The following is a 24,280-nucleotide window of genomic DNA, read 5'->3' as shown; positions in this document are numbered from 1 at the left end:
CCATTTTTGACATTATAAAACGAGTAGTCGGATCTTCTTTCATCATCCCAGAATGGATACCCAGTTCGCGCTTATTGAACTCCAAAAAGTAAGCTGTACTGTTGCCGCGAGTTGCCTTTGACAGTAACCACGGAATTCGAAAACTCTACGATCATGGAGGTGCCTCCATGTCTACGATAGCAACAGCTTCAAAATCACCACTACTTCTAAAGTTAGTATCGCTGGTTTTGTTATGTGTCATCGGAACAGTGGGAGGCAACATCCTGTCAAGTTAGAAGAGTCTGTCTTGATTTGTTTGTTCTCGTTAAATGCTGGGAAATTGTTTGACTCACTCATTATGTGTCATTCCTAAACGCAAGTAGGTTTCATCTAATCTAACAAAATGCACAGACGCAGGACGAGAAACAACTTCACTTACGTTAGTTCGTGCGTGAAGTACATGATATTCTTACTGAATTTCGTTTTTTGGGTAAGGCAGTTAACAAATAAAATTCAGCTGCATTTTCGATAATGTTGTATTTCTGCTTGCATGGAAATTTCAAAAATGCAATTTGTACACCAGTATCATTTTTTTCAGCTTTTTGGAGGTCTTTTGATTGGAGTTGGTCTGTACGCCTTTGTTGATAAATGGCAAGCAACAGGTCTTATTAAAGTTGAAACAATATACGATGTTGTTTTAAATATATCTCTTGTTATGGTCATCGCTGGCGGAGTCATTTTCATAGTGAGCTTTGCTGGGTGTGTTGGAGCTCTACGGGAGAACACTTGCCTTTTAAAATTCGTAAGTACACTACAGTGTATAAATTTGTTTCTTCGACGGTGTATCTGCATGTCTTTGTGTTACATGCAACCAAAAATTTTGTTCACTTGGAAGGTTTTGTGTAGCTGTAAACATGGCAACATACACTAGAATGTACTGTCTCAATTGTACCTTTACATCCAGCATAAAGCATCAAATAAGGGGGGGGGGGGTGAGGGGGGTGTATTACGAATATAAGCAGAGCTGGCAACATATTTTTTTGTTTCTGTATAGAGCCTCAGTTTATTTTTGAAATTATGCAAAAGTATCGTGCGTGATCTGGCAGAATTCACTTAACTGTCACTGAAGCACTTGTTTGTGATAATCATTGTGAGAAGGGTACTCGTTTCTACATAGCAGGATGCAGTAATTATGGAGATTCTGAATCTGACTTCCTTGAAAACACTGAAGTTACAACCATCTAGATTTTATAAATACATAAAGGACTCATCAGTTTAGTAGTGGAGGGAAGTATGGAAGTTAAAAATTGTAGAGGTATAACAAGAGATGAATACAGTAAGCAGTTTGAAATGGCTATAGGCTGCAGTATTAATTCAGAGATGAACAGGTGTCTACGGGATAGCCTAGTGTGAAGAGCTTTTTTAGATTAGTCTTTGGACTGAAGACAGTTACAAATTTCTTCCTGCGTTGTTGTTGCACCCTATTTGAGTCTATCAATGAAATCATTTCTTTTTAACTAGACAGGTTTAGCACCGAGTGTAATGATGTTAGCACACTGGAGTCATATATGGGAGAAGTGGATCTAAAACCCCCATCAACATGTTAGATGTGGTTGTCTTAAATCAATTACAGTGATTGCTAGGCCCTTCCCCTGCCTTCTCCATTCCAGTGTTATGTTTTTGTTTCTAATTTGGTTGTTAGTTGGATGTGAGACCCTGATCTATTGTCTTAGAGAGGAAGAAAATTAAACACAGAATGAATACATGAAGTATTCAACAAATCACGTGAAGGTAGGAATCTCCATTAGTTTATAAATGTAGGACAAGTATTTCTGCAACAGGATTGGTTCTTTAATTTTTAACGTATTGGTCAGTCATTAAACTTTTCACTTGCTGTTATAGCAAGAACTCCCCACTTATAGGCCTATTTGTTGCAATTTTTTCCTTCCATTTTGTGGCATGTAATTTGGAGTGCCCAAATGTTAAGAACTCGTATGTTAATATTTATCATTAGTACAGGCTGTGTTCAGTTTCCTTCTCACGTATTGGGGATGTGAATAAGTTGGTCCCAAGGGTTACTTGTTAGTATGACAAATTAACATGAGAGAAAATGTAGTTTCATGTGTCAAGGTGGAAATGTTTCATCGTTTAAAGATGAAAGATAAATGTTTCTGTAAGTGTTACCATATATCTGAATGAGGTGAACAAGAAACTTGCATTCTGGAGAAATGGGATCAAATACCCATCCTGCCTTCTGTATTAAAAATTTTGTGAGTATTCAATCACTTCACTTAAATACATGTGACAGTCCACAACATAATTTCTTTGAGTACAAAGTTCATGTGATATAGTCTTTGGTCCCCAACAATGTGACGAGATATATCGAACAGAATGACCTCCTTCGTGCCAACCAGTATGGATTCCGAAAATATTGATCATGTGAATCCCAACTCACGTTTTTCTCACATGACATCTTGAAAATCGTGGATCAAAGCAGTCAGATGGATGCAGTCTTTCTTGACTTCTAAAAGGGATTAGATTCATTACTACACAACGTTTATTACGAAAGTATGATCTTGTAGGGTACCAAGTGAGATTTGTGACTTGACTGGATTGAGAATTTCTTGGTGGGGAGGACACAATACATGTGTTATCTCAGACAGGTTAATTGATGTATAAGGAAGTAACTTCAGTTGCAGCTCAGGGAAGTGTTGGGGCCCACGCCGTGTGTTGTGTGTTAAGGACCTACTAGACAATATTCATGGTAACCACAGACTTTCTGCAGATGGTGCAGTTGTCTTATAAAATAAAAAAGAGCTGCACAAATTTATCAGTTGTCGATAAAATTTGAAGGTGGTGCAAAGATGGGCAACTTTCTTTATATGTTTATTGTATCACTTATTGTAGACATTTTCCAGGAAGACTCGTCAAAGGTTTCTTAGTTCTGGTGGTAGGTTTTTGGTGTCTGCGGTGACTTTTGGCACAATGGCCGAAGATGTTCAGAACATCATATTTTTGTACCAGATGGTGTGACTAAGATCATGCAGATACATAAAGAATAATGAGGAGGACCACAGGGCTCCAACAACAGTCATCATTGGAAGACTCTGTTAGTAAGAACCTCCTCCAGCAGGTGCAGACACACCTACCCTTCATGGGCTACCAAAGCTATGAAATAAATTACATAATGTAGTTTTGTAAGTGTCTGAAAATTCTCAAAACTGGCTGATTTATCATGTAATTGTACAATGAAATAAGAGAAAGATTGTTTTGAACTAAGGTAGGCCTACTGTCCTGAAAGGGTTTTAAAACAGTACAGTTTAGTTTGACTACAATTAACGATAACAGTACTAGTTTATCACAGCACTCGCGAGTGTTCGAGATTTCACGATACAAACAGGTATTTTTAGAATTGATGAAAGATTACACAGTAGCGATGAGAACAGTGAAATATGCAAATCTAGAACATTAAATCAGCACATTGTCTTGTGCACAAAGTCTTCCCCAAGGAAAATTTCTAACTTTTAGTAGCATTGATAATTACCTAAACAAAACTGAAGGTGCAAGGGGAGGGGATGGGTATAGCAGGTTGATGAGAGGTGAAGAAATATACTGAGAGTAACAGTGTACACAGGGCTCAACATGGTGTACCAAATGCGGATTTTCACTGCAGTGGTCACTTAGTTTTATTGGCAAATGAATATTGACACAATAAATGGCAAAAAAGTGACATTATGAAAGAGTTATGCAAATTGGTCACGAATTTATATTTTTACAGGTATTGTCAAGAAAAGCAAAATTATAAACTTTGATGTTCGATGGATGAATGTGTGACGCTGCAGCGCAATTCCGCCATGTAGCTGGCAAGGATAGTAAACAGTGGACATGTCAATACCAGGGCATAGTCTTTGTGAATTTCATTCTGTTAGACAGTAACTATGCCTCACAGACAGGCACATGGACAATATATGCTGATGTCAGCATTTGGGACATGATGTAGCTATGCTCAGAAATGCTGATTGGAGGAATCAGCAAATTGCTTGACAATTGAATAAGAGTAATGCCATTCTTCGACAAAGTTGACTGGAATGGGTGAACCATTCTTGAACACAGTATCAAGAAGAAAGTGGCAACCTAGAGAGACGACAGAATGTGAGGACTGAGCAGTCATCACAAAAGCACTTGGATCACCAGATTCATCATCATCATTGATCTCACATGCAACTGGTGCTTCAGTGACCACAAGAACCATTAATATGCGGCTCACAGAAGAGGGCTGACCTCACGGCACCCCGTATGCTGACTGCCATTGACATCTGTGCACCAACAAACCTGTTGACAGTGGTGTTGGGCACATTCAGCCTGGCATCTCATTGACTGGAGTGAAATTGTCTTCATAGAACATTTGGAGCATTATGCGCAGGATTCTCCAAACAGCTTGTGATTTTGATGATGTAATGTGCCATTTGGACAGAATTTGGCACAATATCCCTGAAAAGGACATCCCACAAATTCATCAGTCATTGCCAAGTCGAATAACTGCTTGCATAAAGGCCAGAGTTGGAGCAATGCATTACTGATTTGTGAAGCTCTCTCTCTTGAATAAGTCATCCAATTTTTCTGAAGCTGCACTCATTTGTTTGCCTGTACATGTACATTGCATTTACGTATTTCTGTCCCATTTGGATAATTGCATTGCAGTGCATCTGCTTTTTTCAATTTTTTTATTTATTTAATTTTTTACTGTATGTGCATTTGATAAGTATTCTAATATTCCAACCATTGTCAACAATATTTAGAAACAGTTTCTATCTGCAGTTCTGTCTCTTAATCTTATGATGGCAATAGATCCAGTGGAGGTGTTATGCTAATTATACTTGTGAGCAATTGAGCTACACAAACCTACCAAATATACCCTCAAACATCTTGAGTAAGCTGGTAACACATTCTGCCATGGCCCTCACATAGCACAAAAAGCATTGGGAACCATTTTTCTCTGTGATCTTTCAATAGCTCATAGATATAGGTCAGAATTGTCCCAAGGTAGCTGGATGAAGAAGGGGGGGGGGGGGGAGGGTAACATAGGAAACAATATTAATAAAATCTTCTTGAGCTACCAGCCACATCAAGTGGTTGAAATGTGACAAGCTTTTGACTGAGCTCTGCTTGAATATAGTTGGTAAATGACTGCTGTGTCACTGTGGTCTTTCCATTATGTAGTCATGTGCAGGCTGTGACATTATTGGTGCTCGCTTCTTTGCCCAATGTTGTAATGTTTCATCCCATGTCCAATGTGGCTGCTTCAGTGTTGCTATGGCTGGGTCCCGGATTGTGCTAAGCTGCAAACTACTGACGTGGGTGGAGATGTTCTCAGATATTTTTGTTTCTGTAGATTCTTTTATAATACTATTTCCAAATCCATTTGCCTCAATAATGACAGATGAATATAATGCAGTGTACATTTTCTACAACACGCTATACAAGGACTCATTTTTCAGCATAGCATAATTGTTGCTCCATAGTGCATACTGTTTTCTTGACATAGTAGCAGCCACATTGATTTGGTATCTTGTGAACTCCAGGCATTCTGAGCCCTGGATCATCCTTCACAGGCCTCATGAGCTGTTGTGTTTTTGCTGGGGGCCTGAACACTGATGAAATGTTGCGTTCCTTCAGGAGACAGCAAATCTTCCCAACATTCTGCCACAGAAAGGCAAAAATTGCAAGTTTCTTGCTGTCTTTTTCAGTGGCAGTTTTCTTGCACATCTTGGCAGGAGTAGCCTGCGATACTGGGCATTGAAGTTTGCCATTTTCGCAAAAGACTCTTCAGAAGTGTCTTAGTTCTGTTGACAGGTTTTTGGCATCTGAGATGACTTTGGCATGATGGATGAGGGTGTTCAGAACACCACGTTTTTGTGCTGGATGGTGGTGGCTGAGAGCATGCAAATACTGATCCATGTGTATATGTTTCTGTAGACTCCATGGCTAGGTGCCGTTGGTTTTTTGGTGAAATGATGTAGTTTTTAATGCTATTCAGGTGTTATGAGTTATAGTTCTTTACATGAGATGATAAATGTGTAGTCAACATGTCAATGAAAGCAATTTGGCTTTGTTGGAGCTAGGTTGAAGATGATGTCTTCAGATTTCTTCATGAAAAGGTTGGCTACGCATGGAGCTAACAGACTCCCATTGCCACACTGAAATACTAGTTCACCATAGAAAATACAATGATGTCAGTGTGTGCTTAAACAGTCCCACAACTGTACTGTCAAGGAATTGGGAGAGGAGATCTACACAGTATTCCAGGAACACACGTAAATAGGGAGAACACATCAAAGTTGACCATTATATTACCTTCCTCAAGATGTAAGTACTAAATTCTGTTGATAAAATTGTAGGTGTTTCTCATGAGATGCACACAGCAACACACATACCGTGTAAGGAGGCTGACCAGATGTTTTGCCAGTGTTGAAATTGGTGATCCAGTGGGATTTACAATGGTATGACGATGTGAACAGGTTTTGTAGAGCTTAGGTAGCCCATGAAGCATGGGTGGTCTCAGCACCTGCAGGAGCAGGTTGGTAATAACAGCCTCTTCCAGTGATGACTGTTTTAGGAGCCCTGTTGTCTTTCTCATTATTCTCGGTATATCTACGTTATATTATTATTTTTAGTGTATTTTATGGTTTTGTAGACAAGATTAGCTTAAATTCTTGGTTTTCAAATGATATATTGAAATGCCCATTGAAACTAAAATCACCTTGTGCGTGTTTTGTCATAATATCTCGGTAAAGATCTGTGGCAGATTTCTTGTTGCATGCTATTTGAGTATATTGAAAGTTGCTTATTTGCAGGTTAATTCACCTATCTCACCAGTGTCTCTCCAACTCCATGTTGATGTAATGTAGCTGAAACTTTCTATAGTAATTAGAATGACTAGAGAGAGTAATATTTATGTTTGAGTCTCAGTTATTTATCAAAGATGAGCACCCATTTATTTCTTGCTTGAATACAACTTTTACTCTTGCTATTGAGTTGTAGTACATTATATTCACAATTATAAGTTCCCTCTATCTTTATCAGAGTAAGAACAAAATCAGAGTCCTTATCATTACATTCAACAACAGAGATAACACAATGATAATGTTCACTTTTCTTATGCAAGGAGTAATGTCTTTGGTTCCTACAATGCAGTACAGTATCTGATACAGTTATTGTCATAATAAAATGTAATATTACAGCATGCTCTTAGCCACTACTATCTGGAACAAAAATGTGCCATTCTGAACACCCACATACATCATGCTAAAGTTGTCTCAGATGCCAAAAACGTGCCACTAGAACTAAGCTACCACTGGAGAATCTTCCTGGAAAAGGACTGCAATCATTAAGACATACCACAGGTATCTTCTCATAAGACGCAATGGAAAAACACCATTGAAAAAGGGAGCAAGGAACTTGTGTTTTTGCCTTTCTGTGGCACAGTGTTGGGAAAGATTAGCCAGCTCTTGAACAGATACAACATTTCGTGTGTGTAAAGGCCACCAGCAAAAATACAACAGCTCATGAGAATGATCTAAGGTTCAAATGCCTGGAGTGTACAAGATACACTGTCACTGTGGATGCTCTTACGCTGGGCAAATAGTATGCACTGTGGAGCAACATTTATACTACCCTGAAAAAGTGAGCTATCACAGACAAAGCTGGGCACGCTACCACCACCACCCCTCCCCAGCTCTCAGGGAAAGGAAAAAAATACAGAAATACAGGGTATTCAGATGTTTTTCTTTCAAGAAAATGATTTAAAAGTCAGTATTACATTGGTTTTTAACATTGTCAAATATGATTTTTTAGGGCTACTGACAAGCTGCCAGTCATTTTCCAAAATATTAAGAATATACCATATACCCAGGTCTAGCCCCTCTCCCACCCCCTATCCCACCCCACCCGCACCCTTTAAAAAAAAGGCAAATAACCTTCCTTTACCCTTGACAAATCAGTCTTCTGCTCCATCTCCAATGAACTTGTCAGGAGGATGTTGTGTAACTTTCTTCAGTCTTCCTCTCCACATGGCAGCCAAAAGTAAAGGAAAGCAAGGAAAGAAGATGCTGAAAACACAATACTATGGAAGAGGCTATTTGACGAGTGCACTCAACCGTTGTGAGGCAAACTGAGGAGCTAGTTGAGAAGTAGGGGCTCTGGTCTCATGAACTGACATATGGCTGGGAGAGCAGTGTGCTGACCACATGCCCCTCCATATCAGCATCCAGTGATGCCTGTTGGCTGAAGATGACACGGCAGCTGGCCAGTGCCGTTGGGCCTTCCAAGACCTGTTCAGACTGAGTTTAGTTGTAGTTTTTTAGTAATTCATGACAACAGTTGAAGAGAATGAATGAATGTAGAATCATCACGTAGAAACTTGTGCCTCCTTGAAATAAATACCTCTGTAAGAATGGCTATTGCCTGACAAAATAAGGTAACTTAATGTTGCTGTACATGAAATTTTAATTTTGGTGAGAGAGATTCTAGCACTTTCTGTATTACCCTTATATAAGAGTAGTTTGTGTGCACTTGAGTGATTCAGTGGGGTTAAGTGCTATAGATTTGATTTTCTGGGGTGCGATCCCTGGTCGGTTCCAAATTTTTATCATTTTCTTCTCCCTGGCCAGTGATATGTTGATATGTAGCATGCTATGTTACTCTTTCGGTCAGAGTCCATATTAAACTATACAGTTCAGATGTTGAAGGAAGATAAGAAAATAATTTCCAGTAGGACTGTGCTTTATAAATTAATGTGGTGTTCAAATCAACCTCCAGGTGATGACAGCTTTATCCTTTTTATGATGTTACCGTAGTTGTAATTGATTGACTGACACATTGGTTTGGTGTATGTTTCTGAATCCATAATAAATTATTTAAAAGATTTTTTATGGCTGTATCTTAATTGCAATGAGCAATCAGCTAATTTGGACTAAAATATAATTTTTAAGTGAGCATCTCATTATGTATTTATGAATTGTGTGTGTAATTCTCTCTCACTATTTGTTTGCTGTCTAGTGTGTGTGTGTGTGTGTGTGTGTGTGTGTGTGTGTGTGTGTGTGTATGTGTATGTGTATGTGTTTTAGAGAGAAGTAGGAACAAGTGTTCATGTGATAGCTCATGACTAGTTGGGATAATTTTAAGAAAAGCCACGGAAAGTGGACTGCAGGGCTTGAAACCAGGGACATACAATTACCAAGTACAAGAAAGAAGTCACACCAACTAAGTGTGGCTGAAAACATGTTCAACAAACAATTTTATCAATAAAATGAATTGCAATGACAGACATAAAATGTACTAACAATTTCCAAGCGTGGGTAACATGTTACATAAGTAGACAACGCCCACCCAAAATATAGGAAGGGTAGCAAGTCATGCCACTGATTGTGGCTGTTGGAAAGTCCTCAACAGTGTATAAACCTTAATAAAAACAAAAGTTAAGCAATAAAATACACAATCCCCCAAACTACAGGCAAAGCAGGGAAAGCATTCAATTTAAATGGGGCTCCCAACTGGTACACATCAGCAGAAACATTGATAATAACCGGTAATAAAAGTACCGTTGCCCAAATACAAAATAAGTTGGGATTGTGCAATTCAGATGTGACTCCCAACAAGTACATGCCAGCAGAGACAATTGCCCAAAATACAGGGTAAGCTGAAAAGTACAGCAGATGGCCATCGCAGCCAACAAGGAACAAGCAGGCAAATTTCACAATGTGTGGAGGTAGCTAATGACTGTGGATCAAAGTAAAGGTTCAACAGTTTATATTGATAAGTAAAAGGCCTTAAAACTTAATGAGCTCCATAAATAGCAATAAGGGTGCAAGGTTTAAATGAGTAGTTAGAGCTGGTATAGTGAGGAAGAACTTAAGGCTTGCAGAACGCACTTTAAACCTCAAGAGGTTACTATATTCACCAGATAGAACAGACTAACGGTCCCTGATTAATCGGCTACACTCTGCTGTGGCACGCACCAATCAACTTCACTTTGCTTGAGCCACCACGATGTGGGTGGTAGAGGTACCAGATTGACAGCCAACCCAGACATCATGTGATGATTAGCAAACGTGTCTCTGCTCTAGGCCCAGGGAACAGGAATGCATAATCTGCTGCTAAAGCTACCCTACCGACACACATCAGAAGGAACAGTAATCTGTGCAAATAAGGCTACTGACAAGAATGCCCAAAATGTTGGAAATCTCAGTGAATTATTATTGCGAAAGTGACTACACATACAAGTTTCAAGTGCAATACTGCTTAAAATTATTTGTAAGTTAGAAGACGAAATCTCTGTGCCTGCTATTGCAATGATTAAGACATACTCATCTACAAAGAGTGGCTTTGCTTCTGACACGGATTATGTTACAGAATTAATTTTATCAATTCAATTTTTAACAGAGAATACTCACATGGAATATGGCCCAGAACAACAAATTGCCATCTGTTAACACTGACCAATGATACACACAAGCACTCGGAGGCACGTTAATATAACAGGTCCAATTTCATATCAGCACAGATGTGGCCTAGCAATATCAAGCACCCCAAACAAATAGAAAACAACATTTAACTCCACTCAGGTGTGAAGCAGCCATGACTTCCAGGATTCCAGCCCTGGGTGTTATTGCCTCCAACCCATACAGACAGTCTTTGAGGTGCTGTAAAATTTAAGTAGGCTGGGAGCTTGTTGATCAGGTTGCATGTGATGTCGGCAGCTCTTACCACAACTCACCACTACCAGTCCTTAAGTAAGTAAGTAAGCAAGCCAGGCTTGCCACCTGTCCTTGAGCCAACTGACTGTACCATGACCCTCTAAACACATGCCTCAACCAAAAACTCTAGCTCGTGACGTTTGATTGGCAACCCAAGTAGTTGCGTGAGCAGAATGCTGTGCTGCCAAAATAAAAGCTGCTGTGGCTCAACATAAAAAGGATTCAGTTTGTTAGCTAATTCAGCCATTCTGATTTGTGTTTCCATTGTTTTTTCTGTATAATTCCAGTGAATGCCAAGATAGTTATTCTTGTACAGTAGTTGTTTCTCACTTTTTCATACCTCAGTTGAACATCTAGTTAGTCCTATATTTTCTACAAAAAATACGGGGCACATCTTGTGTAATATGATCATGTCATTGATATAAAGATAAAGAAGAATAAAGTTTAAAATATTGAAAATTATATTTGATGCATACTTTCTTAAGATTATTGAAGACTTGCATAGCATGAATGTCAGAATATTTGAATCATGTCTTACTGCTGAGTTAAACAGACGAGAAATTAATATTTTCTTGTTCATTCATTTTCCAGTACTCCCTGTGTCTACTCGTCTTTTTCCTTCTAGAAATGGCGATTGCTATCATGGGTTTTGTGTTCCCTCACACCATGCAGTCTGTTTTGGAAGAATCTTTTACAGATAAAATAATTCACACCTACAGGGAGGATGCAGATCTACAGAATTTAATTGACTTTGCACAACAGGAGGTGAGTGACGTTAACTTTATCTTTTTATTTTTATTTTTTTAGCAGTGCTTTAGAAGCAGCTAGTAGACAAGTAGACGGGAAAAAGGAACAGTTAATATACAAACATAGTGTTAACTATACAACAGAAGCTTCCAAGAACCCCAATGATTCATGAAACAGTATGTGCTTTGTATTGTGCCAGGTGGCAGTGGTGATACACTGAACTGCTATTTAGGAAGGGGGGGGGGGGGGGGGAGAGAGAGAGATCTCACTCTGTGTTTTGTGAGACACACACTCTACAGAAATCTTTACTGGTTTTGCAAAGGTTTTTATACTTTGCATAGTACGCTGAACAACAGAGAGGAAAGGAATTACCACTTTGCAGGACAAAAATCCTGGACGAGCCCCCAATTGCGGGCTTTCAAATAAAAAAATGTGGCTCTCAACTACCTACTCTCAGACTTAGAGTAGAAATATTAAAAGTTGTGGCTGGTTTCATTGTCTAGGGGCTGGGATTCATAGTTGCCGCATTACGTGCCAAATACTGCTGAGTCTACAGTATACAAATGAATACACACATGAATCGAATGGTCGAAGGTTCATATCACTCAGCAAATGTGAATTTTGAATGTAACATAGAAATTTATAAAAGAAAGACTACAATTAAATAAAATCTGCAGAAACTATTTTAATGACTTTAAATGATGAGTATGATAGCAGAAGTACCTTTAAGAATGCCATTTATTACTGCAAAACTCATATTGGTGTCGATGGCCCAGCAATTAAAATATAAGTTGAACAACAGGGATACAATATATTCCTACTTCACATAATTAGTTACGAGCAACAACATAGCTCGTGAGACATTCACTTCTAAATACATACTATGTCTTCACCGCAGAAACCATGGAAATGTCACAAGTGCACAAGTTGCCACAATGAAATATTTCTATCTCCTGCGACCATGTGCAAACTGCTCAACACTCTCGAAGTATTTCCTGTGCCCGTCTGTAGTGCGTTCCTGTCCAGTACTCCTCGTGTCCTGTGTGCACCCAATCCTCCCCCACTTTCCATCCAGTCTCTCCATTGACTTTGGTAGTCGTCTATTGTAGTAACGAGCACTGTGATTGGCTCGAGCACTCCCACAATGTCACCAAGCCAGTGCACACTCACAAACATATTGAAACAAATGCAAAATACTGGATTTACATTTAAATAACTTGAAATTAAATAAATATTCCTACAGCTGAACCTTAAACACGCTCTAACACACGTAATTAAATACATATACAGTTTTAAAAAACATATATCACAGGCAATACTGACCTTACGACTTATCTTAGAAGAAAGATTAAGGAAAGGCAAACCTACGTTTCTAGCATTTGTAGACTTAGAGAAAGCCTTTGACAATGTTGACTGGAATACTCTCTTTCAAATTCTAAAGGTGGCAGGGGTAAAATACAGGGAGCGAAAGGCTATTTACAATTTGTACAGAAACCAGATGGCAGTTATAAGAGTCGAGGGACATGAAAGGGAAGCAGTGGTTGGGAAGGGAGTAAGACAGGGTTGTAGCCTCTCCCCGATGTTGTTCAATCTGTATATTGAGCAAGCAGTAAAGGAAACAAAAGAAAAATTCGGAGTAGGTATTAAAATTCATGGAGAAGAAATAAAAACTTTGAGGTTCGCCGATGACATTGTAATTCTGTCAGAGACAGCAAAGGACTTGGAAGAGCAGTTGAATGGAATGGACAGTGTCTTGAAAGGAGGATATAAGATGAACATCAACAAAAGCAAAACAAGGATAATGGAATGTAGTCTAATTAAGTCGGGTGATGCTGAGGGAATTAGATTAGGAAATGAGGCACTTACAGTAGTAAAGGAGTTTTGCTATTTGGGGAGCAAAATAACTGATGATGGTCGAAGTAGAGAGGATATAAAATGTAGGCTGGCAATGGCAAGGAAAGCGTTTCTGAAGAAGAGAAATTTGTTAACATCCAGTATTGATTTAAGTGTCAGGAAGTCATTTCTGAAAGTATTCGTATGGAGTGTAGCCATGTATGGAAGTGAAACATGGACGATAAATAGTTTGGACAAGAAGAGAATAGAAGCTTTCGAAATGTGGTGCTACAGAAGAATGCTGAAGATTAGATCACATAACTAATGAGGAAGTATTGAATAGGATTGGGGAGAAGAGAAGTTTGTGGCACAACTTGACCAGAAGAAGGGATCGGTTGGTAGGACATGTTCTGAGGCATCAAGGGATCACCAATTTAGTATTTGAGGGCAGCGTGGAGGGTAAAAATCGTAGAGGGAGACCAAGAGATGAATACACTAAGCAGATTCAGAAGGATGTAGGTTGCAGTAGGTACTGGGAGATGAAAAAGCTTGCACAGGATAGAGTAGCATGGAGAGCTGCATCAAACCAGTCTCAGGACTGAAGACCACAACAACAACAACATATCACAGGAATATAAACAAAAGTAGGCCAGTAGCCTAATGCCTCTGTGCTTTCTTCATGAATAGTATATATCAGATATAAACAAAGACATTGATGAATAAATATATTTATAAGCACGCTGCTACCGGTTTTTTTTTTTTTTTTTTTTTTTTTTGTGTGTGTGTGTAACTGTGGAGTACTTATTGCCTGACGTGATCAATAGTAATCGTCCACTTTGACCTCCAATAACTCGTGTACTATTAAAGTTACATGCCTGTAATTCATACCAATTTAGGTTCACACTAATAGCTTTCTAAAGACATGTCGATCAGCAAAATCAGATGAACCATTTAGATTTTGGAAACTCATTGCTGGGTGTTACTTGTATAATTTAGTCAGATACTAAATTTAAACTAATAAAGATATTGAAAATCTGATTACACCATCAGAATCATCATGCAAAAAATGACAATGTTCAGGTTTCTTTTTAAGGTATCATGATTCCTCTGGCTATTATTAATTTCTACATGAACTGTGAAATGTCTGTCATTACGGTTTCACAAAGTCCGCCATCTTTGGCACTCCCGGCATAAAAGTCTCTTTCATTGACACAAAGAACAGCCCTCGTCACAGCACCAACATGCAATTCCCAGCCACGCGGTCAGTCTGGATCACGTGCTGGTGCTACCCACTTGCTCCCGCTACTGTTCAGCACCATGTGGTTGCTGATCAGCCCTGGCTTGCAGAGCTGCCCGTCCGGCCATGCCAACTCTGAACTTACTCACCTGTTATCTCACTCACATCCACTTATATTAACATTCTGACTTGCCAGGTTGTTCAGAAATAACACCCTTCAGTTCATACAAGTACATATAAAACAAATTACAAAGGACAGAATTAAATGGTTAAAACACCAGGCCAATGGTGTTTACAAAATTTTTGTAGTGGTATGGGAGCAGCATGAATTTCGAAATAAACTTAAACTTAACACAAATTATGAACGAAACTGCATATTAAATAATGCCTGCATTTCAGTTATGCTTAAACAATTTTTTGGACAAGGCACCTTCGTGCACTAATTCTTCCGTTGCACTACACATGCTCACATGATTTTAGCACGAAGTATTGATCAACTCGCATCAGTCTTTTGACCAAGTGCCTCGCAGAAATTGTGTCTGCCTCTGAATTCCGAGCCCCACCGTTTATCGTGACATATTTGTCTACAACGAAAACCAAAAGTAGAAACATGTCAACAAACCATTTCCCAAACCCTTGCTAAAGATTCCCACCAGCAGAAAACAATACTTTAGGAATAAAGTCAAAAGGCAAACGATTGAATCACAGTAAGCTCAAATTCCCACAAGTTCTATTTAATTGACTTTAATGAAATCTTCCTACTTCCCCGCACCAAAAACTGCATCCACAAAAAATTACAATTTTAATATCCTTCAAATTGACCACTAAATTCTTTGCCACACTCTTATACAAAGCATGTAAATCAACACATATTTTACTTAATCCACAAGGTCCCCGACCTCCACGCACCCTCAATGCCTAAACTTCCCCCTCATGCACATGTACAGTGCCACAATAAACTAACAAATTACCAGTGAATCCCCAAGTAAAACATACAAAATCGTCCCTCCAAAATTACTACCACTAATTACGAATAACAGCTTTTCATTTCTCCCCTTTCTCTATGTACAGTCTCAACTCTGCCACATTTCTTAGACCCAAAGGTTTTCCAGAGACAGGGTATTTTAAACGGTATGCATTTGGGTGAGGGCACTCTGCACAACAAATAGTCCATAGTATAACTCAAATAATTTCTTTATCTCTCCGTCCACTTCATTGGAATGCTCTTTGGTGCGTACAAGCACTTTGTCCCCCACTTTGCACTTCATTGGATTGTATCACCCATCGTGTCGCCTTTTCCTTTGAGCGGCTAACTTTTTAATGTGGGCCGTTACTACCTGCTCTCTTTCAGCAGCCAATTCAGCTTTTCGTGGCAGGAATTTTACTGTTTCTGTGAGTAGGAACTTTGGTTTCACCCCAGTCATGACTTCCAAAGGTGAGTACCCCGTATCCTTACTTTTTATGCTGTTGAGTACATCGTCAAACGCGCTCACGTACTCCACCCACTTGGAATGACAATTGCTGGCATACATCCTATATAAATGTCCTACTTCCCGCATATAGTGTTCACATGGGTTGCTCACCAGGTGGTAGCCAGATACATGGATATGTTGCACACCCTGGTCATTAAAGAACGTGTTCCAATCATTCAAAGTAAACTGTGAGCTGTTGTCAGACAACAGCCTTACTGGTTTACAATATTCTTGAAGAAATCCTTCTCCATTTTGGAGATCAGAGTTTTAGTATTCGCTCTCCATATCGGATATAGTTTAATGAACTTAGAGAACATGTCCACCACAACAAAGATGTACTTCATGCTGCCACATCCTGTGGGTAGTGGGTCAAAATTGTCCACAGCCAGTAACTCACTGACTTTAGTGGGTATAATGTTTTGCATTTCCCCTTGTTGAGCAGTCGTGCAGTGTTTGACCCGTTGGCAACAGTCGCACGCCACCAGCTGCACGCTGACCCATCTGGCCAGGTTATTTATTCTTAGACAATTTCAGTGCACTTTTCGGCCCTGTAACGGCCATGACTTAAATGGACATAGTCTATTAACTGTTCCACATACCTATTGGGGAAAACACAGTCTCTATTTGTCCGTCTCTTCATCTTTCCACCGGAATAACACTCCCTTGTATATCTTAAAACATTTGAGTACTTTCTCGTATCCCTTGCTGTCGAAATTCGCCTTAATGTGTTTCCATTCAGGATCGCCGCTTTGTGCTTGTCGCATATCTTTGCACATTGCACAAATTTCTTTGTGCCCCGCTACTCCCTTCATGTACAGTAGCTTCAATTCGTTCGGCTCCTCCTTTCCATCGTCTTCTGCTCCCGCTGGTAATCTGGACAGAGCATTGGCAGCACAATTTTCTGTACCTTTGATGTAGCGGATTTCATATTCAAATTGCTGCATGGACATTGACCAACGCATTAAGTGGTCGTTCAGTATCCTGCAGTCCTGCAGATAACTCAGTGCCTTGTAGTCTGACAACACTGTCACTTTTCTGCCCTCTAAATACATGTGGAATATGTTAAATCTGTGCACAATCACGAGCATCTCCTTCTCCGATATGCTGTATCCCTGTTTGTGTTTATTTAGCATGCTGCTGGAAAATGCCACACTATGGTGGTCAATTTTTCCATCGACTAGCTTTTCCTGAAATATCTCACAACCTACTCCATAGTCCAAACTGTCCGACGCTAAACAGAAAGGGAGATTTGTATCTGGGTAGTACAATACCTTACTATTGCAAAAGTTATCCTTCATACCCTGGAATTCCGTTTCACATTACTCGGTCCACCTCCAAGCTGCATTTTTCTTAAACAGTTTGCCTAAATTTGGAATATTCATTCCTTCTTTCCCCAAGAATTTTCTGTAGAAACCACACAAGCCCAAGTATGACTTCAGTTGTTTCCTACTTTTGGGTCTATTACATTCGGCAATGGACTTTAATTTTTCAGAACTAAGTAAAATTCCTTCCAAAGTAAGGATATGCCCCAGAAATTGAATTTCTGCTCAAACAAACTCACATTTTGTTACCTTTAAAGTCATTCCACATCATCTCAGAGCCATGAGTACCTCCTCCAAAATTCGACAATGCTATTCCGCGTTTCTGTAGAAATCAATATATCGTCTACGTATATCAAGAGTTTGCTCATTAGACTCTCCTCCAGGACACAACTCAACGTTCTTACAAAAACTGCCACAGAAATTGTAAGTCCGAATGGTGCTCCTGTAAAAGGAAAGAAGTGTACAGCCTGCTTTCTTCTACCAACGGGTTCTGCCAAAATCCTGATGTCAGATCAACACTGGACATTAAATTGGTATTTTTAAAATTCTGCAGCAGTTCCTCCATATCGCCAGGCTGGTGTAATTCCCTTATAATTACTTTATTTTTCTTGCATCTAATACAATTCTGACCGAGTTATCATGTTTTTAACAATAACGATAGGAGTGCAGTAATCGCTCCTACATTGTTTGACTATACCCCAATCCAACATTTGTTTTAATCGAGCTCTGATGGCATCCCGATCAGCTAAAGGTATTACATACGGTTTGCACTTTATTGGTTCGTGGGGTTTCACCTTTATAGAGTACTCGAAATCGGTAAGTTTACCAGGTCGATCAGAGAATAAATCCTGGTAGTGGTACAACAACCCACACAATCTTTCTTTCCCCCTTCTGATATACCCTTGACTGCATCAATCACTTCCTTAGTTCTGTTATGCATATCGCCTTCCTCACTCCAACCCTCAGTAATTATGGCATGAGCAAGATGTTCGTAATATGAGGGGTCCAGTTTTGTTTGTCATCTAAGGTTACCCCTAGGTATTTCACTATCCCCTTCACCGTTAGTTTCATCGAAGAGCTTTAGATACCAACTTGAATGTTGGATATGCTTCTTTGTGAATGGTACCACAACAGTCTTCTTGGGATTAACCCTTATATCCTGATTAATGCACCAGTCTTGCACAATGTCCAATGCCCTTGTGCCATATTCCTAACTGTGTCAGTAAATTTGCCAAGTATTACTATGACAAGGTCATCTGCGTATACTTGGCGAAAGCATTGTCTGGAACTTAGTTCCTCAATGAGTTTTTTTCCCACTAGATTCCACAATAAAGGGGACAAAACTCCTTGTGGACAACCTCTAGTGATGTTAACTGCCATCTTTTCATTCATCATGGTAGCCTCTACCTTCCTTCCACTGATCATGGCTGGGGCGCGGGCGCGTTAAGCATTTACAGCAGTTTTGTACTTGACTCAATTTTAGCAGTTGTACAGTGACATGTTGTATTGTACTGAATGCAGATGTAGAAAAACTGCAAAAAGCATTGTGACTAGGTGTCACAGACCAAAAAACAGCTTTAAGACAAAGTAGATGGCACCCAGGAAAACCAGCTTGTCTATTAGTGTTCAGTACAACAGTGCTAAATTTAGTATTAAAGTTGTAGAGGTTTGGCTGACTCTACTATGGGAATCTACAACTATTGTGTGTATGCCTCACTCCTGTTGCATGCATTGGGAGATCTTGTGTTCAGTATTTGAGTCATTACCGTGTCATTGCTGTGTGTAGTGTAGTCCTGTGTTATTTGGTGGGAGCCCTAAATACCATTGTCTCAATGCAGAGCCATGCTACATAATTCAGGCAGCATGTTCGACAATAACTGTATGTTTAAAATAGTGTTATGTAATAGTAAATGAGTAGTGAAACTTCAACATCTAGATCCAGAAAAAGTGCAGTGCTTGAGAAGAAAGGGAAATTAAAGTTGACGTATTAGAAAATGATTGAAACCTCTGGTACATGTGTGAGAAAATGAAGTTAGTCTTATTGCTAGAACCATTCTTCACCTACTCCTTCTCTGTCTAGCACAAGCTCACAACATTACAGAGGAAAGCTGAAGAAAACACCCCCCACCCCATAATTGAAAGGTTGTATATACATTTGAGTGGAACTTGGCTGGTTTCTGAGCTGGTATAACGAAGTTAAAAATTCTGTTGCTGTAAAAGCTTTAGTAGTGTGTGTGTGAGTGTTACTTCTTAAGATCTCATATTTGTTTGGACTAAGTGGTTTGTTGGTGGCATATCTTCATTTTGATATAAGTTTTTGATTAGCAGTGTTTATTTTTAACCTCTTATCACTCCTCACCATCAGCACTCAGGTACAGGAAAACAGGTTTGTAAGCTCCTTCGACAACAATTTCATGTGTGTTTCAGTGTTCAGGCTATATAGACATCAGAAACAACTTTCAGCTATTTCTCCTTCGAAACACTGACACGGTATTGTTGTTGTTATAAACCTGCCTTTGAATTCTGTTGAAAACTTCCAGTGATTATATCCCTGTTTGGACTTCTGTTGAAGGAGTAACAGTTCAAAAGTACTGAAAATAAAAGAAAAAGAAAAAAAAACACGAAAGCAAACTGATTGTCAAGGTGGGTGCGTGTTGTTGACATTAATTCCTATTTGGTATTGTGATTGACAGGCTACAGTTGTACTCCACAAATCACTGTAAATGCATGACGAAGATAATTTTATTCGTACTGTAGACAGTTTTCTTTCTCTCCCCATCATAAACCGAGTGTTGGACATGCTGTTCTTAATCTAATTTTACATTTGCAGTCCATATAAGAGTATTATCTGAGAAGCTGAAGAATATTCAGAGATTCTGTCTTGAAAACTGCTTCATGGAATTTTCCACCCAGTGTTGGGAAAATGTGTGTCATTCTTGAAGTGTCTGGCAATTCATATTTTGTTGTATTTCCTTAAACCTTGCTAACCCATAAAAATATATTAACATTTGCCCTGCATTTCTGTTTATAACTTTCTGGTGCATATGTTAATACAACCTATAAATGAATCCCATACACTTGCTTGCAGATTATAAAATTATGTTATAAGCAATCCATTTCATATAATCTTGCCTATAAATCAGTCTGCCAGTCATTTAATTGATCATTGATTCTACACGATTGTCCCACTTCATATCCCCATACATTGTTCATTCCAGGTGTTTGTATAACCAATCCAGGTCACTGTATATGACTGATACCAGCTGTAATTATGAACTGTAGAGTCATAAGTTACTACTGTTTCATATACAATGAAATCCATGACTTTAAATTTTCCTATGTTAGGTGCTAGTTGTTTATCATTAGATATAGTCAATAAAATTTTTATATAATTGAATATTATTACACCTTTTATCAGATAATACTTCCTCATAGATAACATTATCTGCTAAGTCACTAACATAAAACATGAGCTATAGTGGGCCATCACACATACCGAGAATTGCTTTGTGGTACGTTACGTCCATCAAGAAGCCTTTTATACAGGTACAAACCAGACTGTACATCTTTTACTGGATGTTAATGATATTCTTAATCATGTTAAATTGTTGCATTTTAGCAGTTTCAGCTGGTTTTCAACACTGCTAACATTGATATGTGCAATGAACAAAATTAAGTGGTACTGTGAAGTTTTAGTTCATACATTGTTCAAGAAGTACTAACATCCTTGTACAGAGAGGGAAAAGGCTCAAGCTCAGAAGCTTCTCATTGAGAGTGAGAAGATGCCATGATATTTTCTGAACTGTATCAACTGGTCCACATCATACTGAACAAGGCAATGCAGTATTTAAATCATTGGACCCACATTTAGAAAGATCAAACACCCACCATACGTATCAAGTTTGTTTCCCAAAATCACTCAAATTAAGTGGTGAAGTGGTTAAGGTGCTTCTATTACCCTTGTCCTGTCAAAACTTCAACCTCTAATGATCTCATCAGCATGGCATTAAATCCTAATCTTCCTTCTAAAATCACCATAGGTGATTGCTGAGTGTGTACCTTGAACATGACTGCAATGTGTTTATTCTCTAACAAATAATTTCAGTGAAATATGTAGAGTGAAAGTAAAATTGAAGCAGCCCAAATTCAAAGAAATTTGGAAGAATGATGAAAACTTCACATAGCATGTTTTCCCACGTCATTAATGTCAGTGTTCATCCATTTATTCCAGTTCTCGTGACTGAAGTTTTGTCTTTATATGTGATATTAATAAGCAAAACACAGGTCAGTAGAATGGATTGCTAAAGATATAATTCTATGTCATAAGTGAAATATTTCTGTTCTCATGAATGTTACAAAGTTGTACTTACCATAAAGATTGCAGACAGGCACAGTTAATACACTTACGAAAAGCTTTCAGCCACAGCCTTTGTCAGTAAAAGAGAGACATACACCATTCACACAAGCAAGCACACGTCAGGCACACATCTTGGGCCAAGATGCTAGAGTTGGTGGTTGTGTGTGTGTGTGTGTGTGTGTGTGTGTGTGTGTGTGTGTGTGTGTGTGTGCTTGCTTGTGTGAATGGTTTGCGTCTCTCTTTTATAAATGAAGGCTGTGGCTCAAGCTTTATGTAAGGGTCTTTTAATTGTGCCTTTCCGCAACTTGATGATGTGTCTTCATTTCGGTAAGTAGCAATGTCTTTTTCCTACGTTGTTAAAGTTGCGCTGAGTTATTTGTAATACTTTGCATAAAATTATTTACTTATTACTGAAAATTACATAAATATTTGCCTTTTTCAGTTTAAATGTTGTGGTCTCAGCTCAGAAGGCTACATGGATTGGTCAAAAAATGAATATTTTAACTGTTCCTCGCCCAGTGTTGAACGCTGTGGTGTGCCATTCTCCTGCTGCATGAATGCTACAGATATCAGTGTAAGTTCTTTTGTATGTCAAATTTTAATGAACCTCTCTCCTTCGTTTTTGTAAAAATGTTTTTGAATTTTCCTTTTTATGCTCATACATGTGTGCAAGAGACTGTGAGGATTGACAGTGTATGGAATAGAGTTAAAGTCCAGAACAAACTCAGAACAAATACTTTTAATCAACAGTAATACAGTATGCAGAATTACACTAATTATTTTCCCCATATTATATAATTAACCTTCAACATGTAACCAAATTATTAAAAAATGAAATTTTTGCTTAGTGACTATCGGAGCCTGAGTCTAAACACATTTTTCTATTGTAATTAAAAATGCTTTCTGGTATCTGAATCAGTCTAGTATCAGATCTCCCTGCTGCCAAAATTACTAAGTTACTTAACTTTTATGTTCATTGGAATTACCTTTTTTATTTGATATCAATGCCAATCAGTTGCTTTAATCTCATATCAACTGAAGTGGTGCATACTGAAAGGGACTCGGTCACAATTGAGGACAGTCTCAGTTTGCCATCTCTATTTCATAACCAACATCCAGCTATCATTTGCACATTAAATAATATTAAGTGTACTGGTGGCTATAGTGCTGGATATTATAAAAAAAAAAAAAACTTAAGACGTTATAAGGGAATTATACTTCTTTTCTTAATTTTACTCTACTCATGTAACTCGACTGGGGTCTTTCAGTACAGATCAGTTCTATTGACAATGGAGATGATTTTTTGTTCTGAGTTGCCACAAAATTCGTAGCATTGAAATGTATTTGTAGTCTGATTTTTTTTTCCCCCCCCTTAGGTAGCATCCCACTTATCTTGCCTTGTAGGACACCTAAATAAAATGGTGGTAGAAGTAGGGCAGAACACTTCCTTTAAAAATTTCCATTTTGCTCGTTCCTGTCTTTCCAATTCTGTTTTATTAGTTGAGGAATTAACTTTTTATGTAAGTTATTTCTTTAATGAAAATCAGTTATATTTTGTAAAATATCCTCCTATTCAAGGCAGTAGCTTCATGGAAGGCTACCAGTGTCTTGCTGCATATTCAAATCAGATCAGTGTTGCATGTAATGTCTAGTTGATTAATACCTGAATATGGATGTCAGTGGCCACATCCATAACACTGTTGAGAGCTACATTTATGACAGCCATAAATAAAAAGCCGTCTCCAGCCACTTATTGCCTCTGCTGTTTACAAACTGTGCCCATTAACTATCACAATGGACATGCTGCAAAATATTTGATAAAATCTTATGTGCATGAATGACTGTGGTAAGTATGAGACAGTGCATTGCCAGATAATGAGCTAGGTGTCACATTTGTGGACTCAACACTACCTAAGTATCTGTAGATGATTAGATTAGATTAATACTAGTTCCATGGATCATGAATACGATATTTCGTAATGATGTGGAACGAGTCGAATTTTCCAATACATGACATAAAGGTTAATTTAACAACATACTTAAGTTAATATAACAACTTTATTTTTTGTGTTTTTTGTTTTTCTTTATTTTTTTATTTTATTTATTTTTTAATTTTTTTTTCTTTTTTTTCTTAATTTATATCTAAAAATTCCTCTATGGAGTAGAAGGAGTTGTCATTCAGAAATTCTTTTAATTTCTTCTTAAATACTTGTTGGTTATCTGTCAGACTTTTGATACTATTTGGTAAGTGACCAAAGGCTTTAGTGCCAGTATAATTCACCCCTTTCTGTGCCAAAGTTAGGACAATCTTCACTATTCAAGATTAAATCTTTCTCCTAGTATTGTAGTTATGCACACTGCTATTACTTTTGAATTGGGTTTGGTTGTTAATAACAAATGAGTATACAAGGGTCACACTGTGAGTTTTGACACGCGAGGACTAGACAGTGCTGTTGAGATGTGACATAACTATTATTTTTAAACTTTTTGTTTGGTATTGTTAGATCAATAGGAGCTCAGAAATTGTCAAAGTAGATTGTTTACAGTGTTGTGAAAAACAGCAGCTCACATTGCTTCAT

At 38.4% G+C, this 24,280-nt stretch overlaps 1 protein-coding gene across 1 annotated transcript in view; it reads left to right on the top strand.

Moving 5' to 3' along the window:
• The first annotated feature begins 214 nt into the window (after positions 1-214).
• Positions 215-24,280, top strand: part of LOC126475132 (tetraspanin-33-like) — a 59,566-nt gene continuing 35,500 nt past the window's right edge. Inside the window, exons 1-4 of the mRNA XM_050102726.1 lie at positions 215-469; positions 578-781; positions 11,325-11,498; positions 22,144-22,275. Of these exons, the coding sequence (XP_049958683.1) occupies positions 383-469; positions 578-781; positions 11,325-11,498; positions 22,144-22,275 (597 nt within the window). The 5' untranslated portion in view covers positions 215-382. The remainder of the gene's footprint in view (positions 470-577; positions 782-11,324; positions 11,499-22,143; positions 22,276-24,280) is intronic.

This window comes from Schistocerca serialis, chromosome 4 (genome assembly GCF_023864345.2).
Source record: "Schistocerca serialis cubense isolate TAMUIC-IGC-003099 chromosome 4, iqSchSeri2.2, whole genome shotgun sequence".
NCBI classification, from domain to species: domain Eukaryota; kingdom Metazoa; phylum Arthropoda; class Insecta; order Orthoptera; family Acrididae; genus Schistocerca; species Schistocerca serialis.
Note: the sequence above shows the minus strand (reverse complement) of the source record. Positions and strands in the feature narration are given on the sequence as shown.